This window comes from Orbicella franksi, chromosome 11, assembly GCF_964199315.1.
Source record: "Orbicella franksi chromosome 11, jaOrbFran1.1, whole genome shotgun sequence".
Lineage (NCBI taxonomy): Eukaryota > Metazoa > Cnidaria > Anthozoa > Scleractinia > Merulinidae > Orbicella > Orbicella franksi.
In genome coordinates this window covers 8222793-8245071 of record NC_138155.1, presented here as the reverse complement: position 1 = coordinate 8245071, position 22279 = coordinate 8222793, and the positions used below count along the sequence as shown (strand labels likewise).

The following is a 22279-nucleotide window of genomic DNA, read 5'->3' as shown; positions in this document are numbered from 1 at the left end:
CTCAGGGAGAAGCATTTCAACGGCGTACTGGTGCCCGAACAACCGCTCAGTCAGGGTGCGGTTGGAAAGTTCCACAATGGCCTGGTCGCGGTGAATGTCAAGGCGCCCGCGCCGGATATATGTTTTCTGCTTGCCATCTCTTTTGTGACAGCTCCCATGAATTGGCGCCCGGGGTCAACCTGCAGTATTTCAGGCCATTTGAGAAGCCCGCGCTTGTAAATCTTCTAAAAGGCCTGGGCGGCCTCACCAGAATTCCTCGAAGTCAGGGGTTCGGCCTCTTTGTAGCGGCTGGCCACGTCGACAACGGTCAGCGCGTATTTGAAAACTTTGTGGCCGCGCGGGAGCTTGTCGTGCGGCAGAAAAAGAAGGTCCGCCTGGTGGACCTTGTTGGGTGTGGGAACGTCGAATTTCGGCCGAGGAATTCGCTTCGGCGCAGGGAGGTATATCTGCCAGAGCGCTTGCCTGATCAGCCACTTTTTGGCGGTTTCTTCAGTTACCTTGCCGGTCTCGGCTAATTTTTTGATCGCGGCAATTCCTTTCCAGTAGCCCCCGGGGCCGTAGTATATCTCTGCGAGTTTGGCGTCCATATAAGTAAGGTGTAAAAAAGTTTAAAGGAACCGGAAGGCGCGTAGCCCAGAGCGAGCGCCCCGGCGCCAACGAACATGAGTTCACCCGTTTTCTGCTGCTCGCTTGGCTGATAGAAATCTGAGAACTTGGGCTCCTTGCGGGGCTGTCATTTGTTCGTCAGGATGCGCCTGGTTGTAGAGTTTGAAGGCACAGTCGGTGTTGGTGAAGTTCTGCTTGGCCTCCGCCTTCGTTTGCGCGTTAGTCGCGATCCAGTCGAGAAGTTGTGTTCGGTCGCGCGTGTATTTGGCGTACGCCGCTTGATAATCTTCGAGAGCTTTGTCGTGGCGCTTTTTTTCTTCAAGCGCAGCTTTGTCGCCCCCGCCAAACGCCCTCGCCAGATAATTGCCTCCGATAAAAGCCGTGGCGTTCAACACAGCCCCGCCAATCATGATCGCGATGCTCGCCATGGCTATATATTATCGGAAGCTTTTTTCAAATCATTATTCAAACGCTATCGGGGAGGATTTTCTGGTCCTCGAGGTACTTTTTGAGCGCCACGACGGCGGTGAACTTCACATAATTCATCGGCCTGCTGCTGGGATTATCAGTGAAATCCTCTTTCACAACATTTTTTGCGGCCCAGCCGATGCCCGCAGCTAATCCCGTGAGAGTTGCGGCCTCAATGACGGTCTTGACAAGCTTGTTGTCGGACATGGTGAGTTCGATATAAGTAAAGAACGAAAGTTTAAAACAGCGGCTTCTTCTTCTTCTTCTTCTTCTTCTGCTTCTTCTCTTCTTATTATTATTTCTGATAGTCTTCTTCTTACTTCTTCTTGTATTTCTCTTTGTCTTTTTCTTTCTTCTGCGCCCTTATCAGCAAACATTTCGTTTGCAAGATGCGCCACCTTTTTGGCAGCAATTGCGGTAAATTGGAGCCAGAATAGCGAAATTCCGCCAATTCCGACTGAAGAGATGAGAAGACGCGCAATGGTTTGGTCCGACATCGTGGATATACATTACATTACACGCAAAAGTTCAATACATTTTTTTTTATCCTTTTGGCTGTGTCGCGCGAGCAGGTTCTGGCTCAACACGCACGGGCACCGGCGTTTTTATTTTGTCAAATGCGGCATTGGCCATACCCTTGAGCTCTTCACGTTTGTAATGAATCCCGACCAGTGAAACGACTATACTGGAAAGAGCGAGCCATTGGGTGGTGGTGAGGCCGCTGCTCTTTGGGCTTTCGCCTTCTGTGGTGGGGGCTGGCTCAGAGGGCTCTGTGGCGGCTTTCGCCTTATTATCCCCGAGAGCCCTATAAGCCTCGGCATCTTTCTTCTGTTGTTCCCGTGCCAGCCGCCTTCTTTCAGATGTCGCTTTGCCAGCAGCCACACGCTTTGGATTTTTCACGCGTTGCGTGGTTGGATTTGTGTTTGTCGCTTGCTGTGTGATATCGCCGCCAGATGATGTCTGGGTCTCGACCTGAGGCGCCTTGACGGCAGGCACGCTCTCGGATTGCTCGGTTGACATTCTGAAGCAAGCCGTATTCTAAGCAAATGAAAAAAGTTTAATTGTTAACAATTTGTCAGCAAGCCCTCAGCAGTTGTTAGTGAATGCTGACCAGTTATTCTGAAGTTGCTGAGCCGGGTACTTCATCAACGCCCTCAAGCGGATAGCCATGTTGATCATGAGAAGGGTGGCTCTGCTCCGGCAACTGTGGACTGAAATCAACATGTTTAGTGGCGATGAACACCCGCGTTGGCCGCGGCAAGAAACCGGCCGCACTTCAAAGCAAGGTTGCCGGCCAGATAGGAGAGCTCTTTGTTCAAGATGTAGTCGTTTCTGAGCTCTTTCTGATAAGCGTCCATGTCTTTGATTTTGACAGTCATTCCGACCACTTTGGTTGCAAGAAAAATAAAGCTGTCGATCAGGCTTTCCGTTGTCTTTGAGCCCACGTACGTCTCGTAGCGTTTGGTGTATTTCTCGACCTCTTTGTCGCTCAGGCGCTTCACCTGCTCGTGGGTTAGCTGCACTCAGATGGCCTCTTTGGCTTTGCCTGTGGACACCAGCACGGCCAGCTGCTCGCGAAGAGCGGGAATGTCAGGTCCGGAGGAGGTTGGAACAAGGCCACCTTCGGGATATTGATTAGCGGCAGTGCACGGCGAAGGACGTACATTTTTGAGCTCTGTGTAATTTCGAAAAAAAATATGTGATTTTGAAAGGTTTTCAGTTCTCCGTCTGCAGTTATTATGAACGAAGACCAAGGAAATGATGTTTCAAGCGAAAGAAGGCCATTGCGCAAAAGATAACGCGAAAATGGCTCTCAAACTGACGAAGAAACCCTCGCGGAGTGCGGCCATTGCTGTGAAGCTTCGGCAAACATGCAGAGAATGGAGGCCAAAATTGACCAACTTTTAGCCGTGTTGCCTAAATTAGATGCCCTAAAAACACGCTTAACACAGGTGGAAGAGGAAAATAAGAATTTAAGAATTACGGTGGCTTCCAATCAAGAAGAGTTAACCGAACTCAAGGTTAGCATGGTCAACACGTGTTCCCTGGCAGCCGACAACGATAATGAACTCAGAAAGCTGAAAGCGGACATCCAACAGCTTAGATGCAGGAACATTAAGCTGGAGGCTTACACCCGCAGAGAGAATATAAAGATATTCAACTTGCCGGAGATAAGAGGTGAGACGCCCAGTGATACTGAGGAGTTAGTTAAATCTATGTTTGAAGAAAAAATGAATATCCGAAAAGAGGATGTTGATGATATTCGGTTCGAGCGGGTCCATCGTTTGCCAACTCGACGCAACCAAAACAATCCTGATCAGCCACGACCTGTTATTGCAAAATTCAGTTTCTACCAGGACAAATAATTTGTTTGGTCTTCAGTCAAAAACTTGAAAGACACCGGAATTGGACTTGCACATGATTATCCTAAAGAAATAGATGATATCCATGCAAAACTATACCCAGTTCTGAAGAAAGCTAAGCGAGACAAACAACAAGCCTTCTTTAAGGTCGACAAACTGATAATAAATGGTCAAGTTTACAGAGGAAAGGAAACAGAAAATCTTCCATATTATGGTGTAATTATGAGCAGTAATACCTAAGCAGATGGAGAGCTGTAGCTCTCAAATGCACGTCGGATGGACAATTGATGTATTTGTGTTTTTACTTTATGTAGTTCAACTTATATTTTTCGTATTGTACTATGTATTATTAATTGTACTCATTTCTGTTCAGTGGAAACCGTTCTATTTAGTCTTTAGATCACCTTGCATTCGTGAAGTAACTTGCTTTGTACCATATTTATTTTTGTTAACTAAGTTATACTTGTTTATTTTCGACTTTGGATTTGCATTTACAGTTGTCATTTCAAATACTTCATCATCACTTTTTGCTTTGTTTCAATCTTTCTTCTGCAGTCACATTAGCGACAATTGTGATCTCAAAAGATGACCGAGGTGCTAAAACTATTATCGCTTAATGTAAAGGGAATAAGCAATTTTAAAAAAAGGAGGGCTATTTTTAATTGGTGCTGGAAACGCGCAAACATTTCATTTTTGCAAGAAACTCACTCCACGAAAGAAGCGGAAAATCAGTGGAGAAATGAATGGGGTGCGGAGCTTATAACTTGCCATGGCAGCTCTAATTCTCGCGGCGTTGCAATTCTAATTAAGAAAGGTGTTGACTGCACCATACATAAAAAAATTCTAGATCCTTTGGGACGTTACATTATTTTGAAAACTGAAATCAATGGTAAGTTATATGTTCTAGTAAACATATACGCACCAAATAAAGATAAAGAAATTGTAACTTTCTTAAACAAATTAGTTATAACGCTGCAAAACGAGGATCTGGATTCCGAAAACAACATCGTAATCGGAGGCGATTTTAATTGTCCAGTTAATCCTACTATTGACAAGAAAGGTGGTACTCTTATTCAACGAAAATCTGTCACATCTCGCATCGTTTGCTTGCAAAGCCAACTTGATTTAGTAGATATTTGGAGAATTAAAAACCCAGACGTTAAAAGTTTCACATGGAGTAAAAAATCTCCTCGAATTTTTTGTCGCCTGGATTATTGGCTAATCTCGAACAACTTAAATGATTCTGTACAACTGACGGATATAATTCCAGCTATAAGAACCGATCACGACGCGATCTATCTAGAATTTTGCGGAGAACCATATAACGAGTGTAGAGGACCAAATTACTGGAAGATGAATTGCTCTTTGTTAGATGATGAAGAATATGTCAACAGTATTACTGAAATGATCCCAATGTGGATTACGGAAGGACGGGAAGAACTTTCTGATGATCGATGTGTGTGGGATTGGATCAAATATAACATAAGAGCTCACGCTATCCGTCACTCCAAAAGAAGATCAAAGCAAAAAAATGAAACAGAAACAAAACTCCAAAATAAACTTAATGTAGCGAAAGAAGCTGCTGAAACCAACCCTAGCGACAACAATGCAACCCTGTTGGATATAGCTCAGAAACAATTAGAATCATTTTACGAAGAGAAAACAAAAGGAATTATTATGCGTGCACGCGCCAGATGGCACGAACAAGGCGAGAAGAGTACAAAATACTTCTTAAACTTAGAAAAAAGAAATCACGTTAAAAAGCACATACGAAAACTGCATATAAACGGGGCAAGCAAAACGGATCCATTCTGTATACTAAAGGAAGTAGAACAATTCTACTGTGATTTGAACAAGACTTATAATATTCTTCCGGACATTGAACTTAAAATTGATTCCTTTTTAAATGATTTAAATATTCCTACATTAACTGAAGAGCAAAAAAAAATCATGTGAAGGTAAAATCTCTTCGGAGGAATGTTTACGTCTTCTCGATACTTTTCAAGACAACAAAACTCCAGGGAACGATGGAATTCCGATCGAGTTCTACAAAAAATTTTGGCTTTTAATCAGCGATTGCTTTATTAGATGTGTTAATGATTGTTTCGAAAAAGGAGAGATGTCCCAATCTCAAAAGCAAGCGTTTATCACACTTATAGAAAAAAGAGGTAAAGATCGTTCTCTCATTGAAAATTGGCGCCAAATTTCTCTTGTTAACGTGGATGCGAAAATTATGTCTAAGGTAATAGCCTCGAGAATTAAAAATGTCTTACCTTATATCATTCATCATAATCAAACAGGGTATATTAAAGTTCGTTTTATCGGCGAAACCATTCGCTCCATCTATGATATTATGGATTCGACTGTTAAAGAAAACATCCCTGGTTTAATGATTTTCATTGATTTTCAAAAGGCATTCGATAGTATTGAATGGGATTTCTTTTTTAAATGCCTTGAAGCTTTTAATTTTGGTTCCGACTTTCTCCGCTGGGTAAAACTGTTCTACAAAAACATACAAAGCTGCATAATTAACAACGGCATGATTTCAAAACCTTTTAAACTTGAACGAGGCGTTAGACAGGGAGATCCACTTTCTCCTTATCTTTTCATTGTAGCTGTAGACACGTTAGCAATTGGCATTCGTCAAAATCCAGCTATAAAGGGTATCTCTATTGGCAAGGAAGAGACAAAACTATTACAATACGCTGATGACACAACAGCAATGCTCGCCAACACTAGCTCGGCCAAAGTACTATTTCAAGTATTAGACCTTTTTAAGAATATCTCAGGCCTCAAGATCAATAACACAAAAACCGAGGGTATGTGGATTGGTTCATCAAAAGGAAACAAAGCACAACCGTTTGGCATTAAATGGCCTAACGAGCCAATTAAAGCACTAGGGGTGTATTTCACGTACGACCCAAAACTATTAAAAGAAAAGAATTTCATTGAACGTTTGGATAGTATTAAAAAACTTATCAACATCTGGTCCTCTAGAGGATTATCTGTGTACGGTAAGGTTACAATCATCAAATCATTTCTTATTCCAAAGTTTGTTTATGTCTGCTCGGTACTGCCTACACCTAAAGAATTAGTGAGAGAATTGAATCAACTGTTATTCAAATTTTTATGGAATGGGACGGATAAGGTCACTCAAGTTTCGGCTATAAATAAATACGAGGAAGGTGGTTTAAAAATGATTGATGTAAATTGCATGATTAAGTCTTTAAGGCTGGCATGGATAAAACGTATATTTGATGTCAACAACGGAACATGGAAATCATATCTAAAACACTTGCTGGATCCCATGGGAGGGTTTTTCTTTTTAAATTGTAACTATGATATAAAGGATTACAACATCTTCTCTCAGTTCTACAGTGAAATGCTCTCATGGTGGTCGGAGTTTCGTGATTCCTTTGCCTCTGAACGAGATTGGCAAAATATTATTTGGAATAATAAGGAAATTCGTATCGAAAAAAGACCAGTCTTCTACAAAAAGTATTTTGAGGCGGGAGTGATTCGTATCCAAGACCTACATTTTGATTTAACTATAAATGACGCACTCAGCCACTGGTCTGACAAGATAGCCAATATTAGTTATTTGCAATGGGCTGGCCTTCGCCATTCTATACCGTCCTTTTTAAAGAATATCATTTCCTGTCCATCTTTAGCTCCTCCATCCTTCTTTATTGACGACAACATCTTCGACGTCAGAAAAAAGAAATCAAGACTATTACTCACTTCTTGTTCGCAAAATAGCACAATTGCCTAATATCATAAACAAACTGCAGAACGATTTTAACTTTTCTATCGATCAGCTGAGACAAGTCTTCAGTCTGCCACACTCTGTTGTTCTTGAGTCTTATGTCAAAGGATTTCAATTCAAAGTGCTCAACTCTATTCTGTACACTAATTCAAAATTACACAAAATAGGCTTTAAAACAGACGATCTATGTTCATTTTGCAAGGCAGAACCGGAAACTTTATACCACCTACTTTATCATTGCTCCTTTGTTAAACGATTCTGGAGTGAGTTTCAAGGTTACTGGCACCAAATCTCAAATCAGCAGGTTCATCTTTCCCTCCAAGATGTTTTATTTGGAATATTATCCAAACCATGCCCTTTACTCAACTTACTGAACTATTTTATAATCATTGGTAAACTACTTATATGGGACTGCAGAAGATGCCAAATTCAACCCACAATTCAAGGATTTCGTACTAAAATTGCCATCAAATACGAAACGGAAAGTAAGATCAAAAAGAAAGATTATTTTAAAAAAAAGTGGGTACTAATCCTAAATTAATTTATGTATTATTTCATTTTTTTTGTTAATCACGTAGATGGCGTTATTATTATTTGAACTTTTTGAACAGCATGACAACTGTAACTGTTTTTTTTTTCTCTTTTTCTTTCTTCTTTTCGCATTGTTAAAGGCACAAAGCTAATTAAAATATTCTCCCTTCTGTTGTATCTCTTAATTTTCAAGCTTTGTAGTATTGTTAGTATTAATTTTTGTGAGCAATGTAATCGCGTTTGTATATTTCATGTGAATAATCTATTAGTAAATAATCTCGGTACTGTTAGTTAACATATAACTGTGTTCCTCATCATTGTATATTGTAGAGTTGTTATCGTAAGCTAATTATATATTTATTTTTGATTGTAAGTTAATTGAAGATAATTTATTCTTCTGTAAGTAACTTTAATGTAAATAACGTATGTCATTGGTAAATAAAAAAAAATAAAAAAAACAAAGGCCACCTTCGGGACCACTCGACGGCTCGGGCACGGTTTCAAGAACTTCTGCTAACGCGACCTCTTCACCAGCCATTGTGCAAGGCTATACACAGCTTTCATTTTTTATTCAAATAACTTTACCCCATAGGGGTGGCGAAGCGAGAACACAAGATAAGAGAACTTGCGCTCTTTTAGCTTTGAAACCAGACCTTTGTACTCATCCGGGGAGAGTTCGCCGGCGTAATAATTGAAGATGGCTTTCGTTGTCCTGGCCGAGGGGTGTAAAAGAGGACGATCGCCGCCACGTTCTCCCGGAAGGAAGATGTTATGCCGGTCAACTTCTGGGTTAACGCCCAAACGCTGATGCCCATATGTCGGGCAGAAAAGGCGAGATTCACCAGCTCGCCTGTACGCCCTTTCACATCTTTGGAGCCTGCGCAGTCATCGAGGATTATGAGCGTGTTGGTGCCCGCGGAAAGCCATCTCACGAGCTTCAACCACTTTTCCACGGCGTGCTGCTCGCAGACTATCACATCCATTCTTGGATCGTTTTCGCCAAGCCGGTGGTAGGTCTTGTTGTGCGTCAACGTCGGGCAGATGAGCACGATGTAGTCGAACTTGAAGCGGAAAGGGCCGTAGAGCTGGTCCACCACGAACCTCGATTTGCCAGAATTAGTCGGCCCCACGATGAGAGCGTTGAAGGGTATCTTGCTCGGGTCCATGTTCATATTCAATCTTGTACAGATTCCAGCTGTCTGTCCATAAGGTTGAACTGGGAGTCGGAGATGACGAATACGTGGCATTTCACATCGCCTGAGCCTTCGGCTTTCCGCTCAATTTCCAGCTGGACCCCGTCCGTAGTGTTCACAATCCGCGTGCCGCTGCCGTGCATGTCTTGGTCCGTCATGGAGCGCATATCAATCACAAGTCCGAACTTATCACCGGTGTAAAACTTCGTCATATCCATGTGCTCCGTTTTATTTTTTTCTTTCACAAACAGGTTGCGGGCCTCTTCCCACATGTCCTTGCCTTCGATGCCGTCGTTGTAAAGCTTGTTGGGCGCGCCGTTGACCATGACTTTGACTTTCGTCAGATCGGGGAAGATGAATTTTTCTGAATCTCTGGCGCCCGCGGTATACGGCTCTACAAACAGGAGGAGGATGGCTTTTAGCGGCCTTCTCGGGACGTTGACTTTGATGTTCATCCTCGTTTTAGTGTCTTTTTTAAAGGCCACCTCTTTGTCATGCAGCACGTTGTCGTAACTGAACTCTTTGCCGCTGGTGTAAACGCTCCGCGCCTCGTCTGCCAGAGTCTTGCTGCGGATCATTTTGTACTCGAGCTGGATGTTTTTCAGCATGTATTTCAGCTGGGTTGTTTGGGAGCCTTTGACCACGTGTATAGCTTCGGCAAGTTTTACGTCGAACGTGAGGTCGTTGTAAAGGGCCTGGGGGTAGAAAACGCCATGGTCGGTTAAGATCTGATGGTCCAGCCTGATCCGGTACTTTTTTCCGTAAACCTCGTTCAGCTTGTTTTCAGCGTCGACGCCCGAGGTTTTCTTGTCTCCCGCGTCTGAGCGGATCTTGCATAGATCCTCGCTCTGAATCCCTTTAAGAATCCTGTTGTCACGCTCTTCCTGCGAAAGAAAAAGGTCTTCGAAAGTTTCGTATATGTCGTACCCAACCGTGTCTTGCAGGGTTGTTCTCGCAAACTTCACGACCAGCCTGTCAACGAGCGCCCGCGTGACGTTCTGGACGAGGAAGTTGTTGGCGTGCCCTCCAGAAAGGTCGATGTCAAAGACAAGCGCTAGCGAGCCCGGCACCAGAACCTCGTTCTCGTTCAGTTTGGGCACGGAAACATACAGCGTATTGCCGGCTTGGCTTCAGCGGGGGTAAAGGTGATTCGATTGACCACGCGCTCGGCCTTCATGGCGTGTACTGTCTTTTCGCTGTACGTTGCGCGAAGGTTCTCTGGAACAACTGACATTGTGTATAAAACATCGGCGATAATTGTCTAATTTAAAAAAAATAACAGGCTTGAAATATATCGCTATGGCGGAAGGCGGCGAATTCGGTTACGAAGACACGGGCCTTGACAACCGGATTGACCACGACGATGATGGTGATGAAGAACAAGAGGTTGACACAACCCATCCTTTTCAGCCAGGCGCGGCGTCCACTCCCTGCCAACCTGGCGACCCCTACCACGGGGGCGAACAAACGGAAATCCGTACAATGCAGCACGAGCAGTCCGGCCTGCTTGACACTTCTTATGAAGAAACCCCTTTGTTAGGCCCGGAAGGTGAACAGCAAAGATCATGGGACAGTTTAACGAGAGTTTTTCCGAATGCAAGCGCAATAAATCTAGAAACTGAATACAACAAGGGCGAACCGTATGTCAAAATGAAGGGCTATAACAAAAAACTTTATAAACTCTTCACCATAGAAAAGAATACAGGCAAGCAACAGCTAAACCCAAAACTTTCAAAAGAGATCAAAGACTCTCTTGGCCCGATGGCACAAGAAGTTATTGATCGACAAAATGAGACCATAAGAACTGTCCGATAGACTCTGAAAAGCAATTAAAAGAGGCAGAAAAGCTCGCCGCGGAAAGGGAAAAAGCGTCACAAGAGGTGCAGGAGCTTAGGCAACGAATAGATAGAAACCAAGCAAAGATTGATGCAATTCATGATGAGCAGGGGTCCAATTTTGAAAGTGAAGCAGAACTGCGCAGGCTGAAGCAGCTGCAAAAGAATTTACAAACAGATTTAGAAAACGCAAAAAAAGAGGCGGCTGCGCTTGAAAAGCAAGCGAAAAACAAAGAAAAAGAACAAGAAAAGGTCGACAGACTCAGAGCAAGACTCGCGGCAGAAGAAAGCAAAAGAAATGCCGTCGAAGAAAGGCTAAACCAAACAAAACCGTTGGACGACCTGAAAAAGCAGGAAAGCGAGCTGCAGCGCCAAAACAAGGAAGACCAGGCGATCATCCAAGATGAGAATGCCTCGCCCTCCGACAAAGAAGATGCGAGCGAGAGGGTGGCAGAGAGAAACGAGGAGCTCGCGCGTTTGCAAACTCAGATTGCGGAAAGGGAAAGGGGGCGGCCTCTCTTGGAAAGGGTCAAAGAGATCTTCAAAAAACATGGCGTGACATTGGCCGCTATTCTTATCACCGCCGGGACTACAATCGGAGCTGTCATCGGGGTCCTCACCAGAGGTTTGAAAGCCACCGGCAAAGCTTTGGGGAACGGCCTCAAAGATATTGCCGCGAAACCTGGTTCTCTACTGCCTGGGCTGATTGGCTCGGTTGTGAGCTTTCTTTTCAAAGCCGCCGGCCAAGTCGTCGGGTTTCTGGCCGAGCACACCTGGCTGCTCATTCTTGCCGCGGTGGCCTTTTTGTTCGAACAATATTTTAAGAAGCAGAGTTAGCTTACCGCCAAGCCATGAATAGCAAAGCCGATAATCCTACTACACCGACAATGACAGCCGTTTTGTTAATTTCGTGTTGCGGTGTTTTATCTGGAACCGTGGGCTCTATTTTTTCCGCCGTTGGCTGTGCTTGTTGAGTTTCGGACGAAGCTGGTTTCCTTGATTCGGCTGTTGCGGCTTTGTGTATCGGGTTGGACGGGTGGCTGTTGGATGGGTTAATCTTTGACGGGCCGCCTGCCATGAGTTTGAGCCCAGCTTTTTTTGTGTCTGGATTTACCTCGTTGTTCACTCCCAGTTTCATCCCAGAGACCGCCTGTTTCAGCTTGTTGTTGTAACCGATCGTGCTTGCGGTGTTGATTATCATTTGCGCGGGCATTAGCCAGGCCATGGGGGCTACAGCGAGATTGAGCCTCACCTTCGCTTGATCCACCGCGAGCTGGTACCTTTGCACGCTCGCGGCCAGGTCGCGCTGTGTGATCGCGCTTTCCATCAGCACCAGGAACTCGCTTTGGGCTTCTCTCGCCCGGCCACCTGAGCCGAGAATGCTGCTGCGGACGTTGACTTGCACGCCCAGGATGCAGTAAACGAAAGCCTCGATTGACTGGTTGATTCGCGCCAAGCCCGCCTGCGTCAAACCTGATGCTGTGTTTGGCGCGAACCAGTCCGATTGGGTATCAGAAGCGGCACCCGGCTCGATGTAATAAATCAAGTCCCCATTTATAGCTTTCCCGCCTTCATCGCTGAATTTGTTCCATCCCGGGTATTTATAGTCAGTTTTAGTCGCGCCCGCGCCTGACGCGTACACGTAAATGCTACCCAGACCGTGGTTTTCCCCATGCGTGAAGCGAAAATCGCTCGAGGAGTCAATGCCGAACTCGTTGCATAGCCTTTTGTACGAAGCGATGTCGTAATGATTATTGTATTGGTTGAAAGGCGGGTCTCCGGGAAAAGCGCTCATGCTCTGTATACCTCCAAGCAGGTACAAAATTCGCCTGACCGTGAAATACGCGTGGAATTTGTAGAAAACTCTTATCTGCGGGGGAAGATTCACCCCGTTGTCAAAGATTTCGCGAGAAACTCCACACCCCTGCGTCGCGCAGAAAACCGCGAAGTTGAGCTGTTGCGGCCAATATTTCATGTCGGGCCCTCCTAACCAGTGTTTTGATTCGGTTTCAGAAGTGTGCCTGAGTTTGGTGTCTTGAAATATTTCTCTGAATTTTGTTGTGAAATATTGGTCAGGCGTGACGTAGATTTGGATTGCGTCGTTGAATACTTTCTTCAAGCTTGGCGCTTTGCCGTCGAAAGGTACCGCAGGGATGGGCAAGGAAACTTTTGAGCCAAGCGGCGCCAGCTGGTAAGGAAAACCCCCGCTGTCTCCCAAACCAAGCGCTTCTTTCATTTCAGCACTCCAGTATTTTCTGTCTGAGCCGAAGACGCTTTGAAACGAACCTTCGCTTTCTTTGAAAAACACCTCTGAGGTTACGTTTTTTTTCTCGTCGATCATTGCTTGTGAAATGAACCTGCTTATGTCCGCTTTTGGAAAGCGGTTTAAAAAGTTTGTCCACGCCTTTTTCTTCGCAGCATCTTCTTTTTTCAAAAACTTGGGATCATCAAACCCGGGATCTTGAACGATATCGTCCCACTACTTCGGCATTGTATTTGAATATAATTATTGTTTGTTAAATATAAAAATGGTTGTTCTCACTATTTTCACGCAACAGAACGGAGGTACAATATCTTTTGAAAAACCGATACCGAAAGTACATTTCATGAAACTAATTTCTTGCAGTTTGTACAACAGCTGGGACAATTTGAAAAGAGAAGGTTCCGCAACCTTGGGGGATAAAAGCAAAGATATAGCTTTGTCAGTTGGTAAATTACTCCCAGGTCATTACAGTTTAGAAAGAATTGCAATGGAAATAGACAGTCTGTTCGCCAAATATAACTATAAGTTGGAAACAGCGATAAACCAACCTCTTGGCCAGCTTGTAATAAAAAATTCTGGGTTAAGACCGATAGAACTTGATCGTGATTTAGCCGGTTTGCTTGGTATTGGGCGAAAGCTGCAGGTTATAACCTTCGCAAAAAGGCTTAGATCTCCAACGACATATTTTATTCATTGTAATTTGATCGACACAGAACGGAATCTGTTCAATAGCAAAAGGTCAGATGTATTAGCCCTGTTTGATGTGAGAGGGAAGCCTTATGAAAAGGTGAGCTACCAGGCTTCTCCGCAACAGGTTTTGCGAGACTGTTCTACAGACGAGTTCATAAATAGCATCATCATTAGCGTCAAAGATGAAAATGGTGAACTCTTTGATTTCAAGGGCTTCCCGCTTCTTTTTGAATTAGAGTTAAATTAAATTTCTATATATACTCAATGTCTTCGGCAAATCTGTTGCCACCAAGCGCGCCGCCTGTCGAGAATGAAAGAAGACTCTATCCAAGCATTCCCGAAATGACAAATGCCGAGAATTTCCGGCTAACCGAGATAAGTAAAATCGAAAAAGAAATATCTGCTGAGGTTGAGCATTACAGGCTTGTGTTGAAAAAATATAAAAAAGTCCGGAAAGCGCTTTACTATTCCGTGGTTGGCCTTGGCGCTGTCACGGCAGCTCTGTCTTCTGGGGCTGTTGCAACATCACTTACCGGTATTGGAATTGTTGTCGGCGCGCCTGTTGCCGGGATAGCCGCTTTATCTGGCGCAGTTTCCACTGGCCTGTCCGTTGCCAACAAGAAGCTTGAACGCAAGGTTAATAAACACTCGAGAATCCATTCTCTGGCTATCGGGAAACATGACTCGATGAACCTCGCCGTCTCACAGGCTCTTAATGATAATCGCGTTTCTGACATGAAGTTTCAACTGATCACACGTGAAATGCAGAAATATCGCCAGCTTAAAGAGGCTTTACGCTCGAACTTCGCGTGAATACAAACAAACCCAATCCAGCCAGATATCGAAAAAATAAGAAACCAGGTTCGGGACCACGTTCGGGAAGAATATAGAAAAAAACTTGCGGATTAAACAGCAGATTTGAACTAAATTTTGAGCGAAAGAACACGAAACTTTCTCTTAGTCTTATTAAAAACAGATGATTGTGTTACACTGCGTTACCTTCACGCGTGACGTTGCGTTACTGGGTAACGTTACTATCACGCGTGACGTTGTCGGGGGGTGCTCGTTGGCTGTTCTTTTGCCTAGCCCCGGGCTAGGACTTTTTCGCGCCGCTGACAAGGCGGCTGTCCCGTTTTACCTCCCGACGAGGTTTGAGGTCCCGAGGGCCCTCTGAGCACCCCCCAGTCACCACTGGAACGGGGCGGGTTCACCCGGGGTTGTCACCGTGGACGGTTTCACCCCATACCCCTGACAAGTGCCTGTACGTGCCGTATTAGGAATCAGAGGTGGCCACCCTCACATCCAAAAGCACCATCATTTGCTCGCTGATAAACAGTAAAATTATTCAGGCTATATACATTGATCCAGTCGCCTCTCCTATCACTTGTGGTGTTGCTTTTCTGTCCTTTGCCTAAATTTCGCAGGTTTTCACACATACGCATGCGCTTTTGGGTGGCGAGATGATATCATGCTTGAGCTATATTTAGAGATTGGATGAATAAATTATATCACAACAGCAGTTCTGAAGGCCAAAATGATTGTGCTGTTCCACGCTATTTGCTTTATTTTCACGGAACTTTCTACACCCGTTTGGCAGAAAGAGATCAGACAGATAACATATCAAGTCGTTGAAGCCATTCGAGAAGCAGAGAAGACTTAAATAGGCTTGATCGAGGCCCTTGTTCAAGGAATAACACATGTTACGAGCGATATAACGCTGCGATCAAATCTTACTATTTTCTCGTTTCCTCCTGTTCGCTTCACTTCGGCAGATTCTGTGGTAAAAAAAATAACTTACAGCACGTTGACTGAGCGTATTTTTTTGGTAAATTCTGTTCTGGTTCGCTATTTTTTTCTGCCCAAACAAAAAAGTCAAGGGCCTGGGGGAATATTTGGTTCCAGTCTTTCTGATAAAAAATGTCACGCAACTCGCAGATTTCAAAACAAAGCTTTGCTTCGAACGAAGGTAAGTCGCCGCCTTTTTCGCTAACACTCCCTGCCAAAAAGGAACCACTCGTGCCAGTCATAAACTTCCCAGGAGCATACTTTCAAAAAATTCTTGTGCTTTGGGCTGGCTTTTATTAACTCCATTGGCCGGCTTAGCGATACTTTATGAAGATTTCCCTCCCTTTCGAAACGGGGGAAACAACAACCCTCAAAATAGCAGTTCGCATATTCAAAGCAAATAACCATCGGCACAATCTGCTGCCTGTATTGAAAGGCAGTTTTAAAATATTCTCGTGTACCTCGTCCCACCCCATTTCCTTTTTTTCCTTAATTTTCATCGCGATGTACTCCTTGAGAATCATCTCACGAAGCTCTGGAGGGAGGTTTTGGATTGCCTCGGAAAGTTGACAGTTGCTTGTTTGCAGAACATCGGACGAATATCTTGCGGCAGCCATGTCGGCGTATACACTGTGCATACACTTGTTCAATACGAAAAAAAATCTGACACATCTTTTGTTTATACTAGTGAAGGTGGCACATCCGCGCATATTGATTACAGACGTTGCAGCTTCGCTGGACCCGCTATTTCGCCCAATTTTACTGCTGTGCATTTGCGTAACACACACACATATGTATAGTGAGGGTTCTGGACACAGGCGAACGCAACACAGTGCAAGCGTAACGCTACTCCGAATCTAAAGATTCGGAGTAGCGTTACGCTTGCACTGTGTTGCGTGAGTGCGGTGCCAGAGCCCTCACTATACATGTGTGTATAATAATAATAATAATAATAATAATTCAGTCACGATTTTGTAAACGAGGACAATTCTCGATAACATTTAAGAATGAAGATCAGAAAAAAATCGAGGAAAATTCCAAAAATGTGCCCATGGTCGAGAATCGATTTTGCTCATATTTTGCCAGTTTGAAGGCCTATGTAAGTAACTGAAGGATATCAAGCTAGTTCTTTGAAATATTCAATATAACGGCAGAAATTCACGAAAAACGGTCATCTTATCGAAAGCTCAGAGTTCATTTACACTATTCAGCTTCTTGCTACTCAGACGTTCGCATGTATACATTGATTCTTCCTCAATCAGGATAATGTGATTTCTAGTGTTTTCTGAGCGAATTAGGCCCTGATTGAGTAGACACGTTTTTCTAATTAAATAAAACTAAAAAAATATGGAGGTTTATAGAGGACAAAGGCTGACCGCTACTGCTTTGACTCGTCTAATATTCAAGTCACTGAATTTTAGGTTTACAATTTCATTTTCGCGGGATCTACTAGGAATTTTGCATGAACGCCGATCAAAATTCGAGAAAATCGCGATTCAGCCCCTTTGAAATTTGTAATATAACACAACACGCCAAAATATATCAAAATGTTGTCTTTGCTTGAGACAGCACAATAAAAACAGATCAACGTCTTTACCGTTTGAAACGCTTTAAAAATAGTATGTAACTTGAACATCTCCTGGCAAAGTAAGAGCGACCGTGACCACGATATCTTTGATTTTTAGCGACAAGTACTCTTAAAACTTTCTCTACATAACTCAAACGTTACTACGAGGTTAAATGATGCTAGGTTGAACGCAAAGCTTTTTCGTGGACAAATTCAAAATGGCATATTGTGAGCATTTCCTCAAGTATTTCTGGCCTCTTGGAATCAAAATACTAGTTTCAGTAAAGTTTAAATTTGGAAATAAACAATGCATTGGAATACTAAACCGGCGGTGAGATGTACGTCAAGTTCTTAAGAGCAATAAAGCGATGTTTAAAAGTGTAGAGTTTCCATTAATAAAGTTGAATGATTGATACTGTCTGCATTCCTAACTGGCCGCCCACCCGCTTGCTTGTTTGCTTGCGTAACTGCCGGCCTGACGGACTGCCTGCCCGCCTGACGGACTGTCTGCCTACCTGCCGGCCTGCCTGCCTGCCTGCCTGCCTCACGGACTCACGGACTGACGAACTGTCGGGCTGACGGACTGACGGACTGAAGGACTGACGGACTGATGGACTGGCGGACTGACTAACCACGGTCGGACTAACTGACTTACTAATTGATCTATCCATCCATCCATCCATCCATTGATTGATTGCTTGATTGATTGACTTTTTGAATAATTTATTGATTGACTGTTTAATCGATTGATTCATTGTTTGTTTGATTGATTGATTGATTGATTGATCGATTGATCGATTGATCGATTGATTGACTGATTGCCTTACTGACTGACTGATTGATTGATTGATTGATGGATTGATTGATTGATTGATTGGCTGGTTGGTTGGTTGATTGGTTGATTGATTGATTGATAGAGGGAAACGAAAAAATACCCACAGCTATTAAAAGCTTGTTAACATCCGTTCCTTTTTATCTCTGCTCAGATCTGCGCATTGTAGAACAATAATTTCTACTGGCTTTGGCAGGTGAGTCCTATACTCCTTAGCTAATTTTTTGATGTGCGGTGGAAATGACCTGGAAAAGTGATTGTATAAAGTTCCAATGCATTTGGGCAGTTTGGTGAATCCCGCTTCACCAAGACACTTCTCAAGGTAAAATCATGATGGAGCTTGTACATGCCATGCCATGCTATGCTATGCTATGCTATGCTATGCTATATTATGTTATGTTATGTTATGTTATGTTATGCCATGCCATGCCATGCCATGCCACGCCATGCTATGCTATGTTATGCTGTGCTGTGCTATGCTATGCTATACTACTCTATCCTACGTTATACGCTAAGTTTTGTTATGGAATGCTATATGATGCTATTCTATGGTATGCCATGTTGTGCTGTGCTAATCTAGGGTATGATAAAATTTGCCACTTTACACCATTCCATTTGCTGTTTAAGAACTTACCGCACAAGAATGGTGGCGACAGCAGTCAGTAATATGAGAATTATTAATCCTATGACGATTTTGGCTGGTAGAGAGATTTTTTCACTCGTTCGAGGTTTCGTCGTTGGTTTTATTCCCTCTGCGGTAAAATATCAAAACATCAGTAACCTCCAAGGCAACTACAGGAAAATCAGAAACATTAGATTCTTAGGCAGTCACAACAAATGAGGACTGGAGAAGTTCACGCTCCCTGTGATCATGACAATATTTCGTTTCTCGTTAATTAGATCCTGTCTGGACAATATTTCAAATCTCTGAATGATAGTTTGTTTACATAAAAATCCTCAACCTAGGGAAAGGGTGTGTTTATGGGCGGGGACGGGGGCGGGGTCAGGAGGGCGGCTTCGGTTTTGCATAATTCGCTCATGAAACTGAATAGATCGGGAGAAAAAGAAATACTGCATAACTCAACGGATTAGTCTCCATCCTCCGCCTTAAACAGATTTGTGTTTGACAAACAGAAATGAAATGAAATACAATGCTGAAAGCACATTGTAACGGCAAAAAAGTATGAGATTGTGACGTGTCGCCTAACAATGACACACTGAGTTCAACCAGAACTCCCTTCTTTAACATTAATAATCAAAGCGGCGGAGTGGCATCGTAGAACCTTAGACCTTATTCAGACGACGATCGAATAGTATCCCATGATGCAATTTTCTATGTACGTGACGCAACATCGAAGTTATCATGGATTTCAGCGTGAAATAACGTGGTTTTCTCCGCGGTCCATTTCTTATATTTATTGAAGAAAAAGGTTAGAAAAGTGCATTATTTAAATCTTTGACACGATTATAATGGTTTGTAAGTGTTTAGGAGCGCGGCCTTATTATAGTATTCTTGTCTTTGATTTTGTTATGTGATTATTTGCATCACAAAGTGTTCGTTGACCCGTAACAAGGTCATGAATATTCGCTTTTCTTTGCACAGTATGTTGATGTCTTCGATTTTTGGGCATCACGCCACAAAATATAGACATAATAATGATTTTTGGCAAAGAAGTACCGAGAAGTACCCGCATTTTTATGACCTTTAAAGCGATCGAAGTGGACTGAAATTTCGTAACATACCAGTGTTGCGTGTGTGAATGTCTGCTTCAAGTCTCAGTTCGTTTGGCGCTTTATTCCCGAGCTTGGTCATCTTTTAGAGTCAAAATGATTATTTTCGAAGGTGTTTTGGTTACTATTCTTTCCGAAACTGCGAAATGCTCAGTAGTGATAACTAGCCTTAGTAATGATTGTTTAACTTCGTAAATTTCAATAGTTCAATGGAGCCGTAATCAAAAGATGTCATGCAGCAAACGGCACAACACGAAACAAGCCTGCTAAGAAGCGGACAAGAGATATCAAAAGAAAAATCAGAAAACCCCTTTACATCTCTTCGGAGAATGTACCTGTTGTAACTTATTCGTATCAGCACGGGGCTTTTACCCCAGCGAATTATTCGTCCGTAGGCGAATTCACAACAATCACAGGGGCGAGAGCTCTTCTTCGTTCGTCCATGCTTTCCACATAGCTTATAAGTATTTCTCGACAGACCAACGAAACACAAGTAAAACCCTTCACTGTAACGGCAAAATTCTCCTTTGAAAAGCAGTGAATATAAACTAACTCGGTACTCTTAAAAGCAGAAGCCACGGAATCCAGACAAGTGTGAAAGCACGCCATAGTTTCATCGCGAGAGCGTGGAATAAATGATGACGTCACGTACGCAGTGATAATATAAGTCTAAACCAGATGCATCATGGGATACTATTCGATCGTCGTCTGGACCTTATTAAATTCCGCACATGGAAAGTTATTTTTATGGAAACCATGCTAGGAAGACTTGCGTTACAGCGTATCTAAATTTGCGGAATGAATCATAAAGGTACGAAAAATTGGGCGATTTCTCAGAAAAGAAAAAATAGTTATGGTTTACATCGACCTCGCAGTGTTAGAACAGTGTCGATGTGCGAAAAGCATCATTGCGTGTTTGTGGATTCGACGAGATGAATGAGAAAGGAGCGATAATATATTTAAACAAAACTATAATCCCGCGGTGATACATCAGCGGTTTGGAGAATCAAAGATTCAAGTTGTGTTGCTTCCACTGAAGCCACATGGCAAACCAGACAAAGTAGTAATTTCAAGGTGTTAGGCAAGAGAGTGCGAGAAAATGGCAAGCTCCTAACAGATGAGCCCAGAAACAGGTTCAGAAACTTTCCTAAAAGCACAAATAGCAGTGTCTGAGATTCTCGGCCGACAACGTTTTAACACAGCAGTTAGGATCTCATGCAATTGTGACTTGTACCAAGCGCGAGCTAAAGGCAGCCATCTTCAAAACAGACGAAGATCGATCTAGTGGCTAGAACAGTTAAAAGACTTCAAAGAAGACCAGTTTCTTTTAGGACAATCACAAAATTACTTGTGTCACTTTGTTTGTTTTAAGTTTTTTGTTGTAAAACGTCGATACAGAACAGTTTTGTCCTGCGAACTAAATATGACGAAAAGCACTGACCACTAAGTCAGACACTACAATTAAAACAATGGCTTAAGAGGTATTTAAAAGGATTTTGCCATCTTTTTAGCTCTTGATATAATCATACTGAAAAATCCAGAGTGGAGTTCAAATTAAGGTGAAACCGAACGAGCAAAAACAAACAGTGAGCTAACGTTAACCTACTGAAACCAGGCTGATTTTAGTTTTCTGCGACCGGAGAGTGAAGCAGAATCCCCCTTTCCTATTACCAATGACGAGGAAGTTAAGTTTACTCTTCGATCATTTCCATAGCCCCAAACAGTTACTGACTGTTGCAAATGTGGCGAGAACCAATCAACGAAAACGCAAACCATTGCGTAAAAGTTAAAACTTGCCATTAAAATAAGTTTAAACGTAGCAGTAAGATTATGGTGTTTCAAATATCTCGTAGATTTCGTACATTTACTGTAACATTGCAGTTACAGATATTTGAAATTGTGACAAAAGATTCTATGTCTTGCTTACAAATAGTACCTGTACATTTGATTGGGTTTCCACTCCATTGTCCAGACTGTAAGCACGTTCTAGTCGCATTTCCTTCTTTCCCTTCTTTCCTGATCATGACAAATCCATCTTGACAGACAAACACGCACTTTGATCCATACGTGTTGCTGCAAGAACGGTTTTTAAGAATGGCTCCTGGCGGAACCTCCAAGCGCGGACAGGTATCAGGTTTAGTAATAACAACAGCTAATGATAATAAAAGTAAATAATTAGCATTTAGATTATGAGCTAGTGATTTCTGTCATGAAGTGGAAGTACTGTTGAAGAGAAAATATTTTATACTGTAAAAAATCACATATTACGCGCAGAGAAGAAAACAATATTTTCTCCACTATATTGTTCATTACTAAGTTTTCCCGTTCAATATATTTTTTTTTTCGGGCGTTCATATCCATAACTGTATCTACTTTGAGTGAAACTGAATTTACACGTCCACAAACAATCTGTTATGCCAACTATTGACTTACAAAGTCTCTGAAAACGAGAAATTTTAACTTCTGGTTTTAAAAAAGCTGGCTTTTCTCGACAGTCTCGAGACTTCTCTGCCCACTAGCCCTTTAGCCCTCTAAAAACTACTTGTTGGTAATAAATTTTAACTGAAATCCATATGAGAGGATTAACTCAATTCATCTTCACCTAAAAGTGTAAGAGGAAGCTACTTCCCTACACTTCCCATTCTTTTT

At 42.9% G+C, this 22279-nt stretch overlaps 2 protein-coding genes across 2 annotated transcripts in view; both read right to left on the bottom strand.

Moving 5' to 3' along the window:
* The window catches only part of LOC145502418 (netrin receptor UNC5C-like), a 30857-nt gene extending 9079 nt beyond the window's left edge, over positions 1-21778 (bottom strand). Inside the window, exon 1 of the mRNA XM_081481747.1 lies at positions 21567-21778. Coding sequence (XP_081337873.1) covers positions 21567-21595 — 29 coding nt within the window. The 5' untranslated portion in view covers positions 21596-21778. The remainder of the gene's footprint in view (positions 1-21566) is intronic.
* Positions 1343-8241, bottom strand: LOC145502449 (uncharacterized). Its single transcript, XM_081481776.1, has 2 exons — positions 8203-8241; positions 1343-2695 (listed from the first exon to the last, which is right to left on the bottom strand). The coding sequence occupies exon 2, from the start codon at positions 2092-2094 to the stop codon at positions 1618-1620; it is 477 nt and encodes a 158-aa protein (XP_081337902.1). The 5' UTR covers positions 2095-2695; positions 8203-8241; the 3' UTR covers positions 1343-1617.
* Positions 21779-22279: the final 501 nt, after the last annotated feature.

Bases quoted from the DNA above. Each gene is read 5' to 3' on its own strand.
- LOC145502449 (XM_081481776.1), bottom strand. From the start codon at position 2,094: ATGTCAACCGAGCAATCCGAGAGCGTGCCTGCCGTCAAGGCGCCTCAG.